This window comes from Somniosus microcephalus, chromosome 19, assembly GCF_052327205.1.
Source record: "Somniosus microcephalus isolate GS21.2 chromosome 19, FLI_Smic_1.0, whole genome shotgun sequence".
Taxonomy (NCBI): domain Eukaryota; kingdom Metazoa; phylum Chordata; class Chondrichthyes; order Squaliformes; family Somniosidae; genus Somniosus; species Somniosus microcephalus.
The window spans coordinates 38,267,655-38,289,105 of record NC_141005.1 but is presented as its reverse complement, the minus strand read 5'-3'; the positions used below and the strand labels follow the sequence as shown (position 1 = coordinate 38,289,105).

The window sequence follows — 21,451 nt, the reverse complement described above, 5'->3', positions numbered from 1 at the left end:
TGAGGCTATCGGCGCTCACTGTTATTATCGCGGCAATCAGACAGCAACTTCTGGCGTTTGCACGCGCAGTTAAACACGTAAATCTGAAAGTTGCTGTCCGATTTGCCCTACTCCTCCACCAGCTTCACTACCCCGCCGATTACATTTGGCATTAAAATACATGAAGGGTGTGAAGTTGCTGTACTTGCCCACTAGTTTCCCACTAAACACACCAGAAAAGTTAGGGCTGGTGCATTCAAGTTTAAGTGAATTTTTACTGGCGTGATAAGTCTTAAATACTGCCAAACAACCTTTCTGGCCCAGAAAATTTAATTTTACAAGTGTGGCGTTTCATTCCTTCAGAATTTTATTGTTGGAGATGTTAAAAATAATTGTTTTTACTTTTTCATTGTTGTTTTTATTTCTCTTAATCCCATCTTTCTTTCCCTCTTTTTTGCTTTCTGTACATGATTTTACATTGAATTAGATTCATGCTAGTTTAGACTGCGTGCCTGTGAGGATTCTTCAATCTGATTGGTTGAAGAGACACGCTGTTGCTTGTCTTGCTCACGCATGCCACAGATCCCCTGTAGAGGGTGCAGTGCTGAAAAGCATTCTAAATACTGCAAGTTGCCACTCAAAAGCCTGCGAAAAGTCTGTGGGCTACTGTAAGCGTAATGAACGGCAAGTGTCGTTCCTTCGCCGCTGACCGCATTGCATTAATAAGCACAGCTATGAAGAGGTTCTCCGTTCATTTGCCAGCATAACAATCACCGCACGTCAAAGTAATTGATTGCATGTGAAGTGCTGAGGTGCTTTTATAAATAATTTATTTATCATTTTTTCGTTCATTTCCTGAGATTTGACTTATGTATGGTCAGTCTGTAGGCGCTCCTTACCAACTCTCACTTGCAAACAATGGAGAATTTCTTGTCTTGGGGGAATTGCAGGTGTCCTGCTAGTTTATGAAGCTGTATGTAGCTTTTCCACCAAACTGTTCCTACAAGACTTAACAGAAAATGTAATTTTATGGACAGCTCACCTGCAGTAGAATGTTTTGGTGCTGTGATGTAAGAGAATACAATTTCAGATGCTACCCTCAATTGTATGCCCCCAATACTTGTTACTCCATTTTGGCTTAAATGTTTAACATTTCTTGGCATTATTAGAATGCACAATTTTTAGGTAGAATGATTCTGCTTAATTTTTTTTTAACATATGAATCACTTGTGCGCTTTTCTCTTTGTAAGCAAATGTTGTTTTCTCCTGTGAATGACTGACTCTACCTTTCCATTGTAAAACTTGACTTTTATTAACAAAACAAAATTTTGATTGCCGCGCTCATTTGAACTTTCTTTAGCAAAAATGTCTTTATCAGTCTGCATTAATTAATCTGAGCGAGAGAGCCGCTCAAATCCCTTCCCATATGCTCAAGTTTGGCCCCTAGTTGGTTTGATTGAAGAATAGAAAGATGGCATGCATGGAGGTTTCTAGCGTGGGCTTCACCCAGTATGAAGTATTTTAGAAAATACTAGGAGTTAAAATGTAGGTGTTATTAAACAAGAATTGTAACATGATATAACCGTGATTACAATGTCAAGTAGAACATTGGGTATGCAAGCCAATATTTTAAGGAGTAACCATTTTACAGATAAAATTATTAACGTGGAATAAATTATGACACAGCAAACTGATTAGGACTCTTAAGGCAAATGGGGCTGCTGGCATGATGGTATTCACCTAAGAGTACTAAAAGAAATGGGTTGTGCGTTATGTTGGCTGCTAGCTCTCCTATTTAACAGTTGTAGATGTCTGGGATTTATTCCATGAATTGGAGGGGTTGCCCTTGCAGTGCCTGTATTTAAAGGGAGTAAATCTGAACCTTGGAATTATGGGCTAGTTAGTTTGTTGTTAGTTACAGGCAAGTTGCTAGAAGTAATTAGAGATGTGCTGTACAATCACTTGGAGAGAGTAGAAGTTATTCAGCTATCCCAAAATGGCTTTTGGAAATGTAAGTCCTGTCTCACCAACTTGATCACATTTTTTAAAGAGCTCATAAAATTGGTGGACGATGGTAGCCTGGCTATATTGTGTATCTTGATTTTCAAAAAGCTTTCGATAAAGGACTGCAGAGAAGGCTGTTAAGGTTGTTTCCTGTGGAATTGACGGCCAAATTTTAAGCTAGATTGCAATCTTTTTCTATTTGAGTAGGCAGAGGGTAGCTTTTAATGGTTGCAGCTTTACATGGGGTCTGATTACTAGTGGAGACCAACAGGGATCCATGTTAGGACGGTTGTTCTTCACCATCTTTATCAGTGATTTGGATCAAGACATCGGGCACAATCCTTACATTTGATGATGACACAAAGGTGTATGTGGGAGTTAGGATTATGAGCAAAATAAATAGGCGGCATACTGAATGCAGTGTTAAGCATTTGGCTCACAGTAATTCGAGGCATGTATACCATGGGGGTTACGAGTTTAAGACTGCAGAGCAGGAGAAGGACCTGGAAGTCGTAGGTCATGAAACATTGCCCATGATCAGTGTCCTGAGGTTGTAGGGAAAATAAATAGCGTGTTAAGATGCATGGCTAAGACAGTTAAATACAAAACGAGCAATACAGTGCTTAACCTATATCTATTGATACAGCCGCATCTAGAATATAGTGCCAATTTTGGTCTTATCACGTGGGCGATATTGAAACCCTGGCAAAGGTCGAGAGGGCCACCAAAATAATGCCTAGTTTTGGGGTCCCTTGTTATTAGATCAGCTAAGGGAATGGAGGCATTTTTCAAATAAAGAAATATAGCCTTCGATAGGAAATGAGCTGATCAGAGAGTCGGCATGGATTTTGAAGGGTAGGTCATGTCTGAATAATCTAGTTCAATTTTTTGAGGTCACAAACATGGTGGACAGGGGAGTATATATGGACTCCTAGAAGGCATTTGTTAAGATTCTGCACAAGAGATTATTAGCAAAAATGAGAGTGCGTGTAATTGGAGGTAATCTTGTGACATGGATTAGTAATTGGTTGGGAGGTAGTAGACCAAGAGTAAGCATAAAGGGAAGTGTTCCCTGATTGGCAGGAGGGATCTGGGGCTTCGGCTTTTCACCATATAATATGAATTACTTGGATTAAGGAATAGAAAGTTGCCTCGGCAGATGACACCAAGTTAGGAGGCACAGTAAGTCGTGTAGATGGGAGCAAGGAGTTACAAAGGGACATAGATTGATTAAGTGGGCAAAATTGTGGCAGATGAAGTTCAATGCGGGGAGGTGTGAGGTCATCCATTTTAGATCCAAGAAAGACAAATCGGAATATTTTCTTAATGGCGAGAGACGAGGATCTATGGAAGAACAATGGAATTTGAGTGTTCAGGTACACAAATCACTAAAAGCTAATGTACAAGTACAAAAGTAACCAAAAAGGCAAATGGAATGAGTGGACTAGTTAGTCTTTTCCTTTCTCAAACGTTCATATTAATATTAAAAATCAGTTGTTCATTTAGTTATCAATCTGCAGTCGTGGAAGCCAGAACATTTAGAGAATGATATTTGTAATAACTGATGACTAGATTCTGCCTCATGAATATGTAAAGGGTAAAGGGAAGCTCTATTTTTGGTTATGTTACATCTTCTGCACAGCATAAATTACAGAATGCTAGTTTATGGGATTGCTATTTTAAAGGGGAGGAGACAGCTGATGATTATTGGGTGTGCCTGGTCTGATAGCTTTAGTTAGGGCTCTTATTTGTACCTGACATTCCCTTCACTGAGCTAAATGAGAAGACATTGCAGAAGAACATTAAAAGAGTGGAGACATGAGCTTCATTGATCCTCAAAGTATTTGGGCTTCCCCACATACTTTTTCTCTTGCCCGACGCAAAAGCTGGCTCCTCTAGGCAAGACTGCACTTCTTTTGAACTGAATTGAGACTTGTATGCAAAGTTGTCTGGGACAGTGTGCCTGGATGAACAATAAAATTGTTTGTTGTCTTCTGGATTATACTAGCTCCTGTTGCTTCAGAAGAAGATTATCAATCATGTCACACAATCCTGTAATGTGTAATTACCAAACAGTTTTATTCACAGATGTTCATCACCAAAGTAAGCAATAAAGCCAGTTTTTGACATTAGTTGAAATAACAGCAGCTTTGACCTAGTTCATGAAGTGCGAAACAGACAAGCCTAATGAGTAGAGTTCCTTTCAATGGCTTTCTTAAATAGGTTTCAAATAAATGATAGGATCCCTTCCCAAAAGTGTTTGTCTACCAGTTTTTTTGTGAAATATATGTATGTATTCCTATATATGGAGTAATGTTTTGCCACTGGGTCTGCTGCTGTCTGGTCAAAACCATAATTAAGTTGTACTTCAGAAATGTCTGATCCTTCTACTCCTAAAACCATTTGGGAAGTCAGTCTGTGAGATGGAGACACTTAAGCTAAGAAACAAAGTCTGGAGAGCAAACCCCCTGGACTATGGACAAAAATATAAAAATTTTGTCGCGTGCCTTTTTCACCACTTCAAACTAGCCTCTGAACAAGTCTTGGTGGGGCTCTCATTTTTACTCCAGTCAAGCAGAAAAGTTTGATAACATGCAAGATGACCCAGTATTTCATTTTGGTCTATTTTAAGCTATTACTCAGATTTTTGTATATCGAGTCTTGCCCACTGGCAAAGATGATGGTATAGGTGATTTTAAATGTGGAAAGAAATAATTGAAAACCAAGACGAAGAACGTACAAAAAAATATAAAACACATCCTGGTTTTGTGTAATCAAGTTTAATGGTAAATAGACTACGTAGATGATAGGTAACTGTATAAATTTGTCAGATATCCTGTTCCTAGAAACAAAGCATAGCGTTATTTACATCAAGTAATATTTGCATTTTACTAAACTCAGTTTTGGCATAGGAAAGGAAAAGATTAGTGAAAGTAAATGTGGGTCCCTTACAGGTGAAATTATAATCGGGGAATAAGGAAATGGCAGGGAAATTAAACAAATACTTTGGGCTCGATTTTTGCCAAGCACGAGGAGGCGGGTTTGGAGGTGTGTGAGGTGGTAAAATCGCAAAAAATGGCGGGCGGGCCCGATCCTGCCTCCGAACAATTTTCCCACATGCATGTTTTCTGACCTCCAAGAGGCAGGAGAGACCCTTAAGGTCCTTAACAACAACTCAATTGCCTCTATTATACATTTAGAGAGGCCTTTCCGATTTTTAGACATTTCCCCCCATCCTACACGCCTCCTCTGGAACACGCCAGGTAATCCTGGCAGCCTCACAATTGGATTGCTTACTAACAGCTGCAGCTCCACCATTACAAAGGAGTTTTCACCGATGATCATTTGCACAACTTTGTTGTCCCAGGTCTGGGCGAACTTTTAGCAGGCCTACTCATTGTTGTGGAAGTTTGGAGCCTGACACCCATCTCCAGTGTGACCTCCTGGGAAACCCCTCTTCCCCACCTTGACGGAGCGCTTCCTCAACTGAGGCATATATCAGAAGCATGACGACCATTTAATTCCTTTCCTCCTGGACATCAGATTCGGACGAAGACCAGCCACGGCAGCAGCAGAACCATGAACAACAACAGCAGTGCCAAGCTGCTAGTCACCCACCTGAAGCTGCACAGCCCAGAAGGCGCCAGCGCGCAACAACATAGAAACATAGAAGATAGGAGCAGGAGTAGGCCATTTGGCCCCTCGAGCCTGCTCCGCCATTCAATGCGATCATGGCTGATCATCCAAATTCAGTACCCGGTCCCTGCTTTCTCCCCATACCCCTTGATCCCTTTAGCCTTAAGAAATATATCCAACTCCTTCTTGAATATATTTAATGTATTGGCCTCTACTGCCTTCTGTGGTAGCGAATTCCACAGGTTCACCACTCTCGGTGAAGAAATTTCTCCTAATTTCTGTCCTAAATGGCCTACCCCTTATCCTTAGACTGTGACCCTTGGTTCTGGACTCCCCGACCATCGGGAACATCCTTCCTGCATCTAGTCTGTCCAGACCTGTCAGAATTTTATAAATTTCAGTGCGATCCCCTCTCATTCTTCTAACCTCCAGCGAGTACAAGCCCAATCGACCCAATCTCTCCTCATACGTCATTCCTTCCATCCCAGGTATCAGCCTGGTGAATCACAGAATCACAGAAACCCCACAGTGCAGATAGAGGCCATTTCGGCCCATCGAGCCTGCACCGACACATATCCCACCCGATCCCCGTAACCCCTCCACCAACACATATCCCACCCTATCCCCGTAACCCCACGTATTTAATCCCCCTAACACTAAGGGTCAATTTATCATAGCCAATCAACCTAACTCGCACATCTTTGGACTGTGGGAGGAAACCGGAGCACCCGGAGGAAACCCACGCAAACACGGGGAGAATGTGCAAACTCCACACAGAATCTTCGCTGAACTCCTTCCATGGCAAGAACATCCTTCCTCAGATAAGGCGACCAAAACTACACACAATACTCAAGGTGTGGTCTCACCAAGGCCCTGTATAACTGCAGCAAGACATCCTTGTTCCTGTACTCAAACCCTCTTGCTACGAAGGCCAACATGCCATTTGCCTTCTTAACCGCCTGCTGCACCTGCATGCTTACCTTCAGCGACTGATGCACAAGGAGACCCAGGTCTCGTTGCACTTCCCCTTCTCCCAATCTATTGCCATTCAGATAATCTGCCTTCCTGTTTTTGCCACCAAAGTGGATAATCTCGCATTTATCCACGTTATATTGCATCTGCCATGCTTTTGCCCAATCACCCAACCTGTCCAAATCATACTGGAGTTTCTTGGCATCCTCCTCACAGCACACACGCCCACCCAGCTTTGTGTCGTCTGCAAATTTGGAGATATTACATCTAGTTCCCTTGTCTAGATCATTAATATATATTGTGAATAGCATTGCTGCCCGGGATGCAAGGGACGCACTCATCTTGGCCAGATTTAGTGAGCCTGCACAATCAAACACTTTTGTCTCGCACCTTCTTACCAGAGCATCCACAATGGACAAGAACCTGCGGATTCCTATCACTCTGACGACCATACTGGCAATTGCAAGGCGTCCTAAGCCCTCAATGTGAAAGTCCCATTTGCGAAATGACACAGGCCACAACTTCAACAGTTCCATCAAATCTGTTTATAATACAATGACAATGATGGCTGAATAATGCAGATGATCATAAGTCAATCTGTTAGAGCATCAGATTCATTATCAGTGACTCATGCAATGTCAATGAGAGAGATGCTAAACTATTCTGTCACCAGCTTGCTGTGATGTGCCCGTCTGTCCGTCCCCCACTTGGGAATTCTCCTCGATCCTGGTGATTTCCAGGGCCGCCTCCTCCCAGGTGGTGAGGTGGGCTGCTGAGGGTGGCCCTCCTCCTGTCATGGCTCTTTCCCTCTTATTGAGGGCTCTCTTTTCCTGCAATGAGGGACATAAGTGGAGTTTGAGTGAGAATGAAGGAGTGAGTGTAGAGAATCCATAGCATAGATGCTTAGAAGGAGACAAAGGACCCTCCCTGTGTGTTGTAAGTTGTTGTCGTTGCATCAAAGTGATAAGAGAGTGTGAGGGCTGCTTGGTTGAATAATTAAGTGAATGTGACCATAGAGAGAGAGGGAATGGGTAAGGGTGCAGGGATGTAAGTGTCAAGTGGGATGTGGAGGAAGAATTTGGCAAAGTAGAGTGCTGGTGAGGAGAGGCGATGGGGATCAGATTGAGGGTGATGGGAAAGTCATACTCACTTTTCCTGTGTGGAGGTCATGAAACCTCTTCGTGCACTGCAGCCAGGTTCTGCAGCTCATTGAATTGGAGTTGACCTCCTTGGCCACTTGCAGCCACGCAGCTTTAGTCGGCTGGGGTGGCTTTTTTCTCCCTGAGGAAAGGAAGAGCACCACCGCATAAGAGATTAGCGTGCAAAATTAAGGCACATGGGATTGGGGGCAAGGTATTGACTTGGATAGAGAACTGGTTGGCGGACAGAAAGCAAAGAGTTGGAATAAACGGGTCGTTTTCCGAGTGGCAGGCAGTGACTAGTGGGGTACCGCAAGGATCGGTCCTAGGACCCCAGCTGTTCACAATATATATTAATGATCTGGACGAGGGAATTGGATGTAATATCTCCAAATTTGCAGACGACACAAAGCTGGGGGGGAGGGTATGCTGTGAGGAGGATGTCGTGAAACTCCAGCACGATTTGGACAGGTTGGGTGATTGGGCAGAAACATGGCAAATGCACTATAATGTGGATAAATGTGAGGTTATCCACTTTGGTGGCAAAAACAGGAAGGCAGATTATTATTTGAATGGTAATAGATTGGGAGAAGGGGGAAGTGCAAAGAGACCTGGGTGTTCTTGTACACCAGTCGCTGAAGGTAAGCATGCAGGTGCAGCAGGCGGTTAAGAAGGCAAATGGTATGTTGGCCTTCGTAGCAAGAGGGTTCGAGTACAAGAACAAGGATGTCTTGCTGCAGTTGTACAGGGCCTTGGTGAGACCACACCTGGAGTATTGTGTGCAGTTTTGGTCGCTTTACCTGAGGAAGGACGTTCTTGCCATGGAAGGAGTGCAGCGAAGATTCACCAGGCTGATACCTGGGATGGCAGGAATGACGTATGAGGAGAGATTGTGTCGATTGGGCTTATACTCACTGGAGTTTAGAAGATTGAGAGGGGATCTCATCGAAACCTATAAAATTCTGTCAGGCCTGGACAGACTAGATACAGGAAGGATGTTTCTGATGGCCGGGGAGTCCAGAACCAGGGGTCATAGTCTAAGGATAAGGGGTAAGCCATTTAGGACTGAAATGAGGAGGAATTTCTTCACCCAGAGAGTGGTGAACCTGTGGAATTCTCTGCCACAGAGGGCGGTGGAGGCCAGTTCATTAAGTATATTCAAGAAAGAGTTGGATATATTTCTTAAGGCTAAAGGGATCAAGGGATATGGGGAGAAGGCAGGGACCGGGTACTGAATTTGGATGATCAGCCATGATCTCATTGAATGGCGGAGCAGGCTCGAAGGGCCGAATGGCCTACTCCTGCTCCTATCTTCTATGTATCTATGTATTAGATCTTGCTCCCTGCACCAGAGCTTGGAGGGAGGGCTCATCAAAGCGAGGTGCACACTTTTGCTTGCTGGTGGACATGGTTGGTAAATGAAGTCCATCAAACAATTTCCAAAGCATTTCCAGTCTCCAGAAGAAGCAAGGCTGCTTGCAGACCTTAAATCCAGCAGCATTGATGACATCATCGGTTGCGACTTTCTGTATGAAAAGACTCATTGGGCCAGGGGTTCCCACACGCTGGAAATCAATTGCCTCATTAGGCGAAAATCGCAATTTTTCAACACTTCACTTCGGATTCGGGGTCCTGACACGAATTCCACCTGACACGCCCCAGCCCACCCACCCTGGCAAAATCGAGCCCTTTGTGTCTGTCTTCACGGAAGAAGATGCAAAAAACTTCCCAGAAATAGTGGAGAACCAAGTGTCTAGCGCGAATGAGGAACTGAAATAAATTAGTATTAGTAAAATAATAGTAATGGAGAAATAAATTGGACTGAAAGCCGATAAATCCCTAGGACCGGATGACCTACATCCTAGGGTTTTGAAAGAGGTGGCTATAGAGATAGTGGATACATTGGTTGTCATTTTCCAAAATTCCATAGATTCTAGAATGGTTCCCGCAGATTGGAAGGTAGCAAATGTAACCCCACTATTTAAGAAAGGAGGGAGAGAGAAAATGGGGAACTACAGACCAGTTAGCCTGACATCAGTAGCAGGGAAAATGCTAGAACCTAGTATTAAGGACGTGGTAACAGGGCACTTAGAAAATAATAATAGGATTGGGCAGAGTCAACACGGATTTATGAAAGAGAAATCGTGTTTGACAAATCTGTTGGGAGTTTTTTGAAGTTGTAACTAGCAGAATAGATATGGGGGAACCAGTGGATGTGATGTATTTGGATTTTCAGAAGGCATTCGATAAGGTGCCATACGAGATTATTAAACAAAATTAGGGCTCATGAGATGGGGGTAATATACTAGCATGGATTGAGGATTGGTTAACGGACAGAAAACAGAGAGTAGGAATAAACGGGTCATTTTCAGGTTGGCAGGCTGTAACTAGTGGGGTACCGCAAGGATCAGTGCTTGGGCCTCAGCTATTCACAATCTATATCAATGATTTGGATGAAGGGACCAAATGTAATATATCCAAGTTTGCTGATGATACAAAGCTAGGTGGGAATGTAAATTGTGAGGAGGATGCAAAGAGGATATAGATAAGCTAAGTGAGTGGGAAAGAGCATGGCAAATGGAATATAATGTGGAGAAATGTGAAGTTATCCACTTTGGTAGGAAAAATAGAAAAGCAGAGTATTTTTTAAATGGTGAGAGATTGGTAAATGTTGGTGTTCAGATGGACCTGGGTGTCCTTGTACACGAATCACTGAAAGTTAACATGCAGGTACATAAGAACATAAGAAATAGGATAAGGAGTAGACCATTTAGCCCTTCGAGCCTGCTCCGCCATTCAGTAAGATCATTGCTGATCTTCTACCTCATCTCCACTTTCCTGCACTATCCCCATATCCCTTGATTCCCTTAATAATGAAAAATCTATCGATCTCAGTCTGAGAAAAGCAGAGTTTTTTAAATGGTGAGAGATTGGGAAATGTTAGTCTTCAGAGGGACCTTGGTGTCCTTGTACACGAATCACTGAACGTTAACATGCAGGTACAGAAAGCAATTAGGAAAGCAAATGGTATGTTGGCCTTTATTACAAGAAGATTTGCGTATAAGAGTAAAGACATCTTACTGCAATTATATAGGGCCCTGGTGAGACCACACCTGGAGTATTGTGTACAGTTTTGGTTTCCTTACCTAAGGAAGGATATACTTGCCATAGAGGGAGTGAAACAAAGGTTCACCAGACTGGTTCCTGGGATGGGGGGATTGCCCTATGAGGACAGATTGAGTAGACTAGGCCTATATTCTCTGGAGTTTAGACTAATGAGAGGTGATCTCATTCAAACATACAAAATTCTTACAGGGCTTGACAGGGTAGATGCAGGGAGGATGTTTCCCCTGGCTGGGGAGTCTAGAACCAGGGGTCACAGTCTCAGAATAAGGGGTCAGCAATTTAGGACTGAGATGAGGAGAAATTTCTTCACTCAGAGGGTGGTGAATCTTTTGAATTCTCTACCCCAGAGGGCTGTGGAGGCTCGGTCGTTGAATATATTCAAGACAGAGATCGATAGATTTTTGGATATTAAGGGAATCAAGGGATATGGGGATAGTGCAGGAAAGTGGAGATGAGGTAGAAGATCAGCAATGATCTTATTGAATGGCGGAGCAGGCTCGAGCGGTCAAATGGCCTACTCCTGCTCGTATTTCTTATGTTCTTATATCTGCGTTCCTCCAATTCTGGCCTCTTGCGCATCCCCGATTTTAATCGCTCCACCATTGGCGGCCGTACCTTCAGCTGCTGTGGCCGTAGGCTCTGGAATTCCCTCCCTAAACCCCTCTGCCTCTCTTTCCTTCATTAAGATGCTCCTTAAAACTTACACCATCTGTCCTAACATCTCCTTATGTGGCTCGGTGTCAAATTTTGTTTTGATACCGCTCCTGTGAAGTGCCTTGGGATGCTTCACTACGTTAAAGGCACTATATAAATGTCGTTGTACTGAGATAGTTCCAAGAATGCCAGGCACCCCCTGGCACCTTATCCAATTGGCCATACTTCATATGTGAAACCAGACTTTTGAGTTTGCATGGTATTTGACTGTAGGAAGCATAACAGATAACTGCTTCTATCACCAGACATCAACACACAGACTATTTCCAGCAGGTGTTGGATAACCACCAGGAGCAGGAATGCCAGTTGATTTGATTTCCCCGCCCCATGTATTGCATAATGTTCTTCATTATATTTGTAACAGTTCCCTAAAACATTCTTCATATTGAAGTATTCAAGAATTAAAGATGAACTCAATGGCAGTTAAAGATTAAGTTTGATGTAATGTGCTGCAGAGAGTGGAATAAAGACTAGAAAATTATCTTTTAACACTGTGTGGTGCTATGCTACCACTTATTACATTTGGGTGTTGGTTAACTGTTGTACAGGAAACTTTGGTTTATCCGGAGGTTGTATGTCTGGAAACCTCGATCTAACGGCAGAAATCAGCAGCCGTTTTGGTTAGGTTTTTTTTCTTCTCCTAGCATTTATTTTTAACAGTCAGGCTCTGGAAAGCGTCTCTGTAGCTTAGCAACAGCTTCAGAGACGCTTCCAAGGTACGGGCCGAGTGTTTACAAGCTGTTGCTAAGCAACAGTGTTTTGTCAGATACGGAGATGAAAACCTCCGTATCCTTCAACATTAGCGCTGGTCTATCTGGAAGTTTTGATAGATCGGCAGTAGCTCGGTCCCGTCGGTGCCGGATATCGCGAAGTTTCCTGTACTTTGCTTTGGCAAGTACAGTGCTCAAGATAATTTCTAATTTTCCTATTTGCATGTTATGACAAAAACTGAATTTTAGTCCCTGGTTTCTTATATTTTTGTTCAGTTTTAAATAGCATTTTGAAACACAACACCAGAGAGGAGGGAAAAGCACATAAATCTCAACTCCTTCACCGAACAACAACAACTTGCATTTGTATAGTGCCTTTAACTTAGTAAAACATCCCAAGGTGCTTTACAGAAGCGTTATTAAACAAGATTTGACTCTGAACCACATAAGGAGACATTAGATAGGTGACCAAAAGCTTGGTCAGAGGTAGGTTTTAAGGAGCGTCTTAAAGGAGGAGAGAGAGGTAGAGAGGCAAAGTGGTTTAGGGAGGGAAATCCAGAGCTTGGGGTCTAGGCAACTGAAGGCACGGCCACCAATGGTGGAGCGATTAAAATCAGGATGTGCAAGAGGCCAGACTTGGAGGAGTGCAGAAATCTCGGGAGGTTGTAGTGCTGGAGGAGGTTACAGAGATGGGGGGAGTGGCGCCAGGCCATGGAAAGATTTGAAAACAAGGATGAGAATTTTAAAATTGAGGCGTTGCTGGACTGGAAGCCAGTGTAGGCCAGAGAGCACAGGGTGAAAGGGACTTGGTGCATGTTAGGATACGGGCAGCCGAATTTTGGATGAGCTCAAGTTTATGTAGGGTGGAAGATGGGAGGCCAGCCAGGAGAATTCGAATAGTCAAGATTAAAGGTAACAAAGGCATGGATGAGGATTTCAGCAGCAGATGAGCTGAGGCAGGGAATGGAGTCAGGCGATGTTACAGAGGTGGTCTTGGTGATGCAGCAGATATGTGGTCGGAAGCTCATCTCGGGGTCAGATACGACACCAAGGTTGCGAACGGTCTGGTTCAGCCTCAGATAGTTGCCAGGGAAAGGGATGGATGAAGTGGTTAGGGAACGGAGTTTGTGGCGGGAGACCGAAGACAATGACTTTGGTCTTCCCAATATTAAGTTGGAGGAAATTTTTGCTCATCCAGTACTGGATATTGGACAAGCAGTGTGACAAATCAGAGACAGTGGAGAGGTCGAGAGTGGTGGTGGTGAGGTAGAGCTGGATGTTGTCAGCGTACACATGGAACCATCATAAACTCTGTTCCCTAACCACCGACTCCATCCCTCCCCACGGCAACTGTCTGAGGCTTAACCAGACCGTTCGCAATCTCGGAGTAACTTTGGAATTGACGTTAATGCAAATGGCCAATGGTTATCTGTTTCTGGTTGATACAGCGACTGCACATTTTAAACATGGACAGTTTAAGTGGTAGGGACCGTATCTCTAAACTTGCACTTATATAATTCTAATGAAGATTCTCTTGTTTTTGCTGAGGAACAAGATTAGATATTTTTTTCTAGAAATAATTCATGAGTTCTCCAAGAAGAATTCAAAAGAAAGGGACTGTCTGACTGATTTAAAAAAATTAACTCCTTGGTATCTGTCTCCAGACTGTTTGGACTGTTTGATATCTTGCCTATACTGCTTGCTTCTATAAATAATGTAGCCTGTGGTGAAAAGTGTCTAGTCTGGCGTTTTACAAAGTGATGAGACATAGTGGCATTCTATATACTATCCAGTAGCAAATATGCATAAAATAAAGAATTGTTTGCCCTGGGGTATGCTATTTCCCATATACTATATGCATGATGGTAAGTTTTAGATCATACAGAACACACACCTATGGAAGTACCTTTTGCAGTGAGAAAAATACTGTCTGCAAGCCTGAATTGGAACATATATTTCCTTTCATTTTAAGTAAATATATGTAAAAGAAAAGGCTCTGTGGGGTGGGGGTAGAAGGGGTTGGGGGTTGAGGGTGAGGAATATTGGCAATGGATGAGATAGTTCTCTAGACCAACGTGGAATAAATCAAGGAAATGATTTAGAACTGCAGCAAAGCTATTGGACCTGAATTTGCAGTCGGAGGCTTCTCGCAGGGAAATGCCTCCGATCTGCAAATAAATGCCCGCCTACCTGGTGGTCCGGGAGGTATGGAGATTCGCGGTCCTGGGCCTCTCCGGGTACCCACGGGTATCTCGGGTGCATGCGGTTTGCAAACGCCCCATGAATCACATGGGCTGGCCCAACCAGTAAAAGAAGAGAATCCCCATTCATGCTTATGGTGATTCTGTATGTACCGCAAAAATACATGTACACATCAAATAAATAAAAATAAAATTACATATTTAAAATTAATTAAAATGCCATTTAATTAAATATTTAAAACAAAATTTAAATTTTTTGAAGAATAAATTTAAATGTTTAAAAGGGGCTTAAAATAAACTTACTTTATTGTACAGATTTTTTAATGTATAAATGATTGAAAAAAAATTATTTTTATGTTTTTTTAAACTCTTACACTGGTAAAAGCAGGCCTTACCAGGTGTGAGAATTTCACGGGCATTTGCTGGGTACAAGTCTCCGCCCATGGATGCCCTTTTTTCAGGGATGCGTTGGAATCTTGACAGATCACAAGTTCCTGGTTTTCGCGCATGCACTTCGCGCGTGAAAACCCGGAACTTCTGCGGCCCTTACGGGTGTGTACCCGTAGGGCTGCAAATTACGGGCCAGTATTTCATATCTGTAACACTCTTCCTTTGATGTGTGTTCTTTCTTATATCTGTTAGAATTTTGGCATAATGATAGGGAATAATCCCGGACTCGAGCAAACTATTAAAGTTATGGGAAAGGGGCTTGCACAGCACATGCCCCATCTCCCTGAGGACACTCAGGTGGATATCATGCACACTGGCTGCCCTATCTATTTTAAGGTTCCTAATTCTTTCTAAAACAATATATTCATCTATTGTAATATTGACAGTTTGTGTTGAACATAAGAACATAAGAAATAGGAGCAGGAGTAGGCCAATCGGCCCCTCGAGCCTGCTCCGCCATTCAATAAGATCATGGCTGATCTGATCCTAACCGCCAATCCACTATCACAGAACCATCTCCTGAATCTAACAGAATTAGACACACGAAATAGGAGCAGGATCAGGCTACACGGCCCCTGGGCCCGCTCCGCTACCCACAGGGCCATGACCGATCCGAACCTAGACTCATGTCCAAATTCCTGCCCGCTCCCCGTAACCCTTAATTCCCTTTACTTCTAGGAAACTGTCTATTTCTGTTTTAACTTTATGTAATGATGTAGCTTCTAGTGAAGTAGTTCCTCCTCATCTCAGTTTTGAAAGAGCAGCCCCTTATTCTAAGACTATGCCCCCTAGTCCTAGTTTCACCCATCATCGGGAACATCCTCCCCGCATCCACCCGATCCAACCCCTTCACAATCTTATATGTTTCAATAAGATCGTCTCTCATTCTTCTGAACTCCAATGAGTAGAGTCCCAATCTACTCAACCTCTCCTCATATGTCCATCCCCTCATCCCCGGGATTAACCGAGTGAACCTTCTTTGTACTGACTCGAGAGCAAGTATGTCCTTTCTTAAGTATGGAAACCAAAACTGTACGCAGTATTCCAGGTGCGGTCTCACCAATACCTTGTACAACTGAAGCAATACCTCCCTATTTTTATATTCTATCCCCCTAGCAATGAAAGCCAACATTCCATTGGCCTTCTTAATCACTTGCTGCACCTGCATACTAACCTTTTGAGTTTCGTGCACCAGGACCCCCAGATCCCTTTGTACTTCAGTACTTTCCAGTTTCTTGCCATTAAGATAATAACTTGCTCTACGATTTTTCCTGCCAAAGTGCATAACCTCACACTTTCCAGTATTGTATTCCATCTGCCAAATCATAGCCTGTCTATGTCCCCTTGCAGGTTTTTTATGTCCTCCTCACTCACTACTTTCCCTCCCATCTTAGTATCATCTGCAAACTTTGATATGTTACACTCGGTCCCCTCCTCCAAATCGTTAATATAGATTGTAAAGAGTTGGGGACCCAGCACTGACCCCTGCGGAACACCACTAGTTACTGATTGCCAGTCTGAGAATGAACCATTTATCCCAACTCTCTGCCTTCTGTTAGATAGCCAATCCTCTATCCATGCCAGAATATTACCCCCAATCCCGTGATTTTTTATCTTAAGCAATAATCTTTTGTGTGGCACCTTGTCAAATGCCTTTTGGAAGTCTAAATACACTACGTCCACTGGTTCCCCTTTATCCACCCTATATGTTACTTCCTCAAAGAACTCCAGCAAATTTGTCAAACATGACTTCCCCTTCATAAAACCATGCTGACTTTGTCCTATTAAATTAGGATTATCCAAATGTCCTGTTACTGTCTCCTTTAATAATGGACTCCAAAATTTTACCTACCACAGATGTTAGGCTAACCGGTCTATAGTTTCCAGCCTTCTGTCTACTGCCCTTTTTAAATAAGGGTGTTACATTAGCAGTTTTCCAGTCTGCCGGGACCTTTGCCGAGTCCAGGGAGTTTTGGAAAATTATTACCAATGCATCCACAATCCCTACCGCCACTTCCCTCAAGACCCTAGGATGTAAGCCATCAGGTCCAGGTGATTTATCCGCCTTGAGTCCCATTATTTTACCGAGTACCACTTCCTTAGTGATTTTGATTGTGTTTAGCTCCTCCCCCCCTTTAGCCCCCTGTTTGTCCAGTGTTGGGATATTCTTAGTGTCTTCTACTGTAAAGACTGATGTAAAATATTCATTCAGTGTTTTTGCCATCTCCATATTTCCCACCATTAATTTCCTGGTCTCATCCTCTAAGGGACCAACATTTACTTTAGCCACCCTTTTTCTTTTTATATAACTATAAAAACTCTTACTATCTGTTTTTATATTTTTTGCTAATTTACTTTCATAATCTATCTTCCCTTTCTTAATCAATCTTTTTGTTATTTTTTGCTGTCTTTTAAAGTTTTCCCAATCCTCTATCCTCCCACTAGATTTGGCTACCTTATATGCCCTTGTTTTTAGTCGAATACTATCCTTAATTTCTTTACTTAGCCACGGATGGCTGTCTTCTTTTACACCCTTTTCTTCTCAGTGGAATATATTTTTTTGGGAAGTTGTAAAATAACTCCTTAAATGTACACCACTGATCATGTATCGTCTTACCCTTTAATCTATTTTCCCAATCCACTCTACTCAATTCCGCTCTCATACCTTCATAGTCTCCTTTATTCAAGCTTAGCACGCTTGTTTGAGATCCAACCTTCTCACCCTCATTGAATATGGAATTCAACCATGTTATGGTCACTCATTCCAAGGGGATCCTTTACTGGGACATTTTTAGTTAATCCTGTCTCGTTACACAGGACCAGATCTAAGGTTGCTTGCCCCCTGGTTGGTTCAGTTACATACTGCTCAAGAAACCCATCCCTAATACACTCAATGAACTCATCCTCAAGGCAGCCCTGCCCAATTTGATTTGTCCAATTAATATGATAGTTAAAATCTCCCATAATTATAGATGTTCCCTTATAACAAGCCTCAACTATTTCCTGATTGATACTCCGTCCAACAGAGTTGCCACTGTTCGGAGGCCTATAGACTACGCCCACTAGTGTTTTTTTCCCCTTATTATTCCTTACCTCCACCCAAACTGTTTCATTATCCTGATCTTTTGACCCAATATCATTTCTCTGTATTACAGTGATTCCTTCCTTTATTAACATAGCCACCCCACCTCCCCTTCCTGCCTGTCCTTCCTGATCGTTAAATAACCTGGTATGTTTAATTCCCAGGCATTGTCACCCTGCAGCCATGTTTCTGTAATGGCCACAAGATCATACCCATATGTAGTTATTTGTGCCATTAACTCGTCTATTTTGTTACGAATGCTACGTGCATTCAGATAGAGAACTTTCAAAGATGTTTTGTGACACTTAGTTCCTGCTTTTGCCCTTTTTATTACTTTACCTTTTACTCCATACCTTCTGCCCCTTCCTGACACGCTCTGGTTTTTAATTTCCCCACTGCTACCTAAGTCTATGACCTTCTCTGTTGTCATTTTTATTATTTGCTCTCTAGGAACCTCCCCCCCACTAGTTAGTTTAAAGCCCTCTCTACAGCCCTAGTTATATGATCCGCCAAGACTCTAGTCCCAGCACTGGCCAAGTGAAGCCCGTCCCAACGGAACAGCTCCCTCCTGCCCCAGTACTGGTGCCAGTGTCCCAGGAAGCAAAACCCATTTCTCCCACACCAGTCTTTGAGCCACGCATTTAACTCTCTAATTTTATTTGTCCTAGCCAAATTTGCTCGTGGCTCAGGTAATAATCCAGAGACTTTTACCCTCGTGGTTCTGCTTTTTAATTTGGCCCCTAGCTGCTCAAACTCCCTCAGCAGTCATTGAATTCTTACACTTGAGCTTCAACTTCAAGAATGAAGACCAATGCAAAGTGCTCATCTGGCATCTCTGCTATACCTCGTGAATCCTTTGTAAGTTTTCCTTGAGCATCCTTCAATGGCCCAATACAACCCATGACTGTTCTCTGACTCTTGACATAGCTGAAAAAGATTTTTCACAATTACTACCACAATTGTCTATGGTCCTCTTTTCCATTAACCTATTAGCTGATCTAATAACGGCCTTAGTTTCCTTTAGCTGTTCCCAGTACAGTACATATCTTTATGTTGTTGAGTATTATATGACTTCAGTTTGTAGAAACTGAATTTAACTTTTTTTTACTGTGGTGAATTCAAATTGGAAAATGTTTACTCCTTTTGTGGTGGTAGTATTTTCTCATTTGGATAATTCATCAAAAAGCTAATGTGATTAAAATCTTTTTCTTAACCAGCTTATATTATTTCTATAGGCAGCTCAAGGTCACATGACCTATCCATTTGGATGAAGCAAGGAGAAGCACCATGTCATCATGTGTCTTGAGCAGATCTGCTGCGAAGAGGCCTGTTAGCAGAGATGAGCAATGTGCTAACAACAAGAAACGGCTAGATATTAGTTGTAGTCTATCATCCTTGACCATTGACTTAGGCATGGAGTCTTTCATCATTGTAACAGAATATGATCAGAGTGCCACTGGCAGTGAACTAGGACAATATGGAGAAGGAATGCTGGAAGATGAACCTATGCAAGCGAGTAATGAAGAGATCAGATTATCCTGTGATAAGGCTTCAGGACGATTAGAAAGAGCTCAATCAGAAGATGTTCGAGTACCTAGAGTCAAGCTAAATATGTCCAATCGGAAGCTATCTCTTCAAGAAAGGACCAATTTAACTCAGTCATCTGCCAGTGGCTCAGCCATTAATGGACGCTATATTTATCCTTCTTTGCCATATTCTCCAATTACATCGCCACATTCTTCTCCTCGATTGCCTCGTCGACCAACAGTGGAGTCTCATAGAGTGTCTATTACAGACTTGCAGGTAGGTGTATCTTCCTTGATGAATTAACGTATCAGAACAGCTATTCTATACTGTATTTACATGAAATAAATATGTATTTTGTTCAAATTCGTTGAGAGTCCATATTGAAAATCTAGTTATTGACAAAAATATTTTTCAGAATAAATACAATTTGTCATTAATATGATAGATATTCTTAGTTATCAGTAAATTGGTGAATTGTTTCAGTTCAGATGACAGTGAAGAAAATACAACTTTGGTTGCTGCAAGTGTATTGTGCAAATACTGTCATTGAAGTGAACTAAAGAAAGGTTCACCATAATGATTAAAATGTAAAGATCTCAGTATGGGGGAACTGAAAAATTAAGTTGATGTTGTATGTTATTGTATCTCAACAAACCTTTTCAATAGCTATATGCAAAGGATTAATATTGTACAAAGAGGAATTCCAAAGTTATGGGGAAAAACCTAAATTGTCATTGTCTATAGAAAACAAACATGAAACACTTCAGTGGTTTGTTTTTCAGAACCAGTATTGCATAATATTCAAAGTTTAAAATGTGTACAAGAAATGGGTAGGAAAATGCTGCACAATCTGAGACATCATGATGAACATTTATTTTCAGCTCTTTAGCTATTGTACATGCTGGCAGATTATCATTCTTATATTAATGCAAACTGCATTACCGACTCAGCAGAATTAGATCAGCAGCCCATATAGAAAACCTGAAACGAATTCACGTTGATTCTTGGGACTTTCTGGATCTGTATGGTTCAGTTACTCACTGGATAAACTGATTGAGTTGTCACTGGAGTTTCTTCCAGGTGTTTGACTGATTTGTGCGGGAGGCGTGACAAGATGGCTGTGTGTATCTCCTTCATCACATCAATCATTGTAGCTGCGATGTTGCATCCTGTCTGCCATGTTTCTTAAATGGCCCATTTTTCTGAACGGAGTTTTTCCACTACTGCACATCAAACTGTAAGCTTGAAAACCAGTTATTGTGAAGCTGGAGCACTAGCCCTACCACAGCTCCCAAGAATTTCACTGTACAGCGACCTCTGATAAAAATTCATGTGTACACATTGGGTGAGGACAGGCTTGGGCTTGGCTGTGATCTCTTTCTCTCCACCTCCCAGTCAAAAACGCTCCCAAAACTCAAATGCACAATGGTTGTGGTATCAGAGGGTAACCAACACATTACCCCACAGGGAGTTAATATTTTCAGAAATGGTTGGGGAAGAACATCAGGGGAAAATATATTGCTGGAAGAAGCTCCAGCAGCTGCAGAGCTGGACCACTCACTTCTCTCTGTTGTTAGTACCTTCTGGTGCTAATTTCTGTCACTGAACTATGTAGCTCATATGTGGTGGACTCTGGCCTCTGTTTTCGTACAGCTGCCATTTTATTTATTTACCAGATAGTTCTACTGAAATCAGAGACCCCCGCCCCACAGAATCACTGCATAAGTTCCTACCTTCTCACTGCTGGTTCTTACATCATCTACTGCTGCTATCCTTCTTGGTCCACTAAAACAAAAGGCAACTTATGCTTGCGCTCGGGATCACAATGCACAAGCCAGTTATACTTTGAATTGGCAAACCTGAGTCTGCAAGGAGGAAGGTTCAGTCCCCATTCTACTCGGTTCCTGACCT

General features: G+C 42.4%; 1 protein-coding gene across 3 annotated transcripts in view; it reads left to right on the top strand.

Annotated features, from left to right (window-relative positions):
• LOC147104344 (calcium/calmodulin-dependent protein kinase kinase 2-like) overlaps nucleotides 1–21,451 on the top strand; it is a 108,067-nt gene that overhangs the window by 4,208 nt on the left and 82,408 nt on the right. For all 3 annotated transcript variants that reach the window (XM_085961605.1, XM_085961603.1, XM_085961604.1), the window contains exon 2: nucleotides 19,249–19,816. In XM_085961605.1, coding sequence (XP_085817731.1) covers nucleotides 19,301–19,816 — 516 coding nt within the window. In that variant the 5' untranslated portion in view covers nucleotides 19,249–19,300. The remainder of the gene's footprint in view (nucleotides 1–19,248; nucleotides 19,817–21,451) is intronic.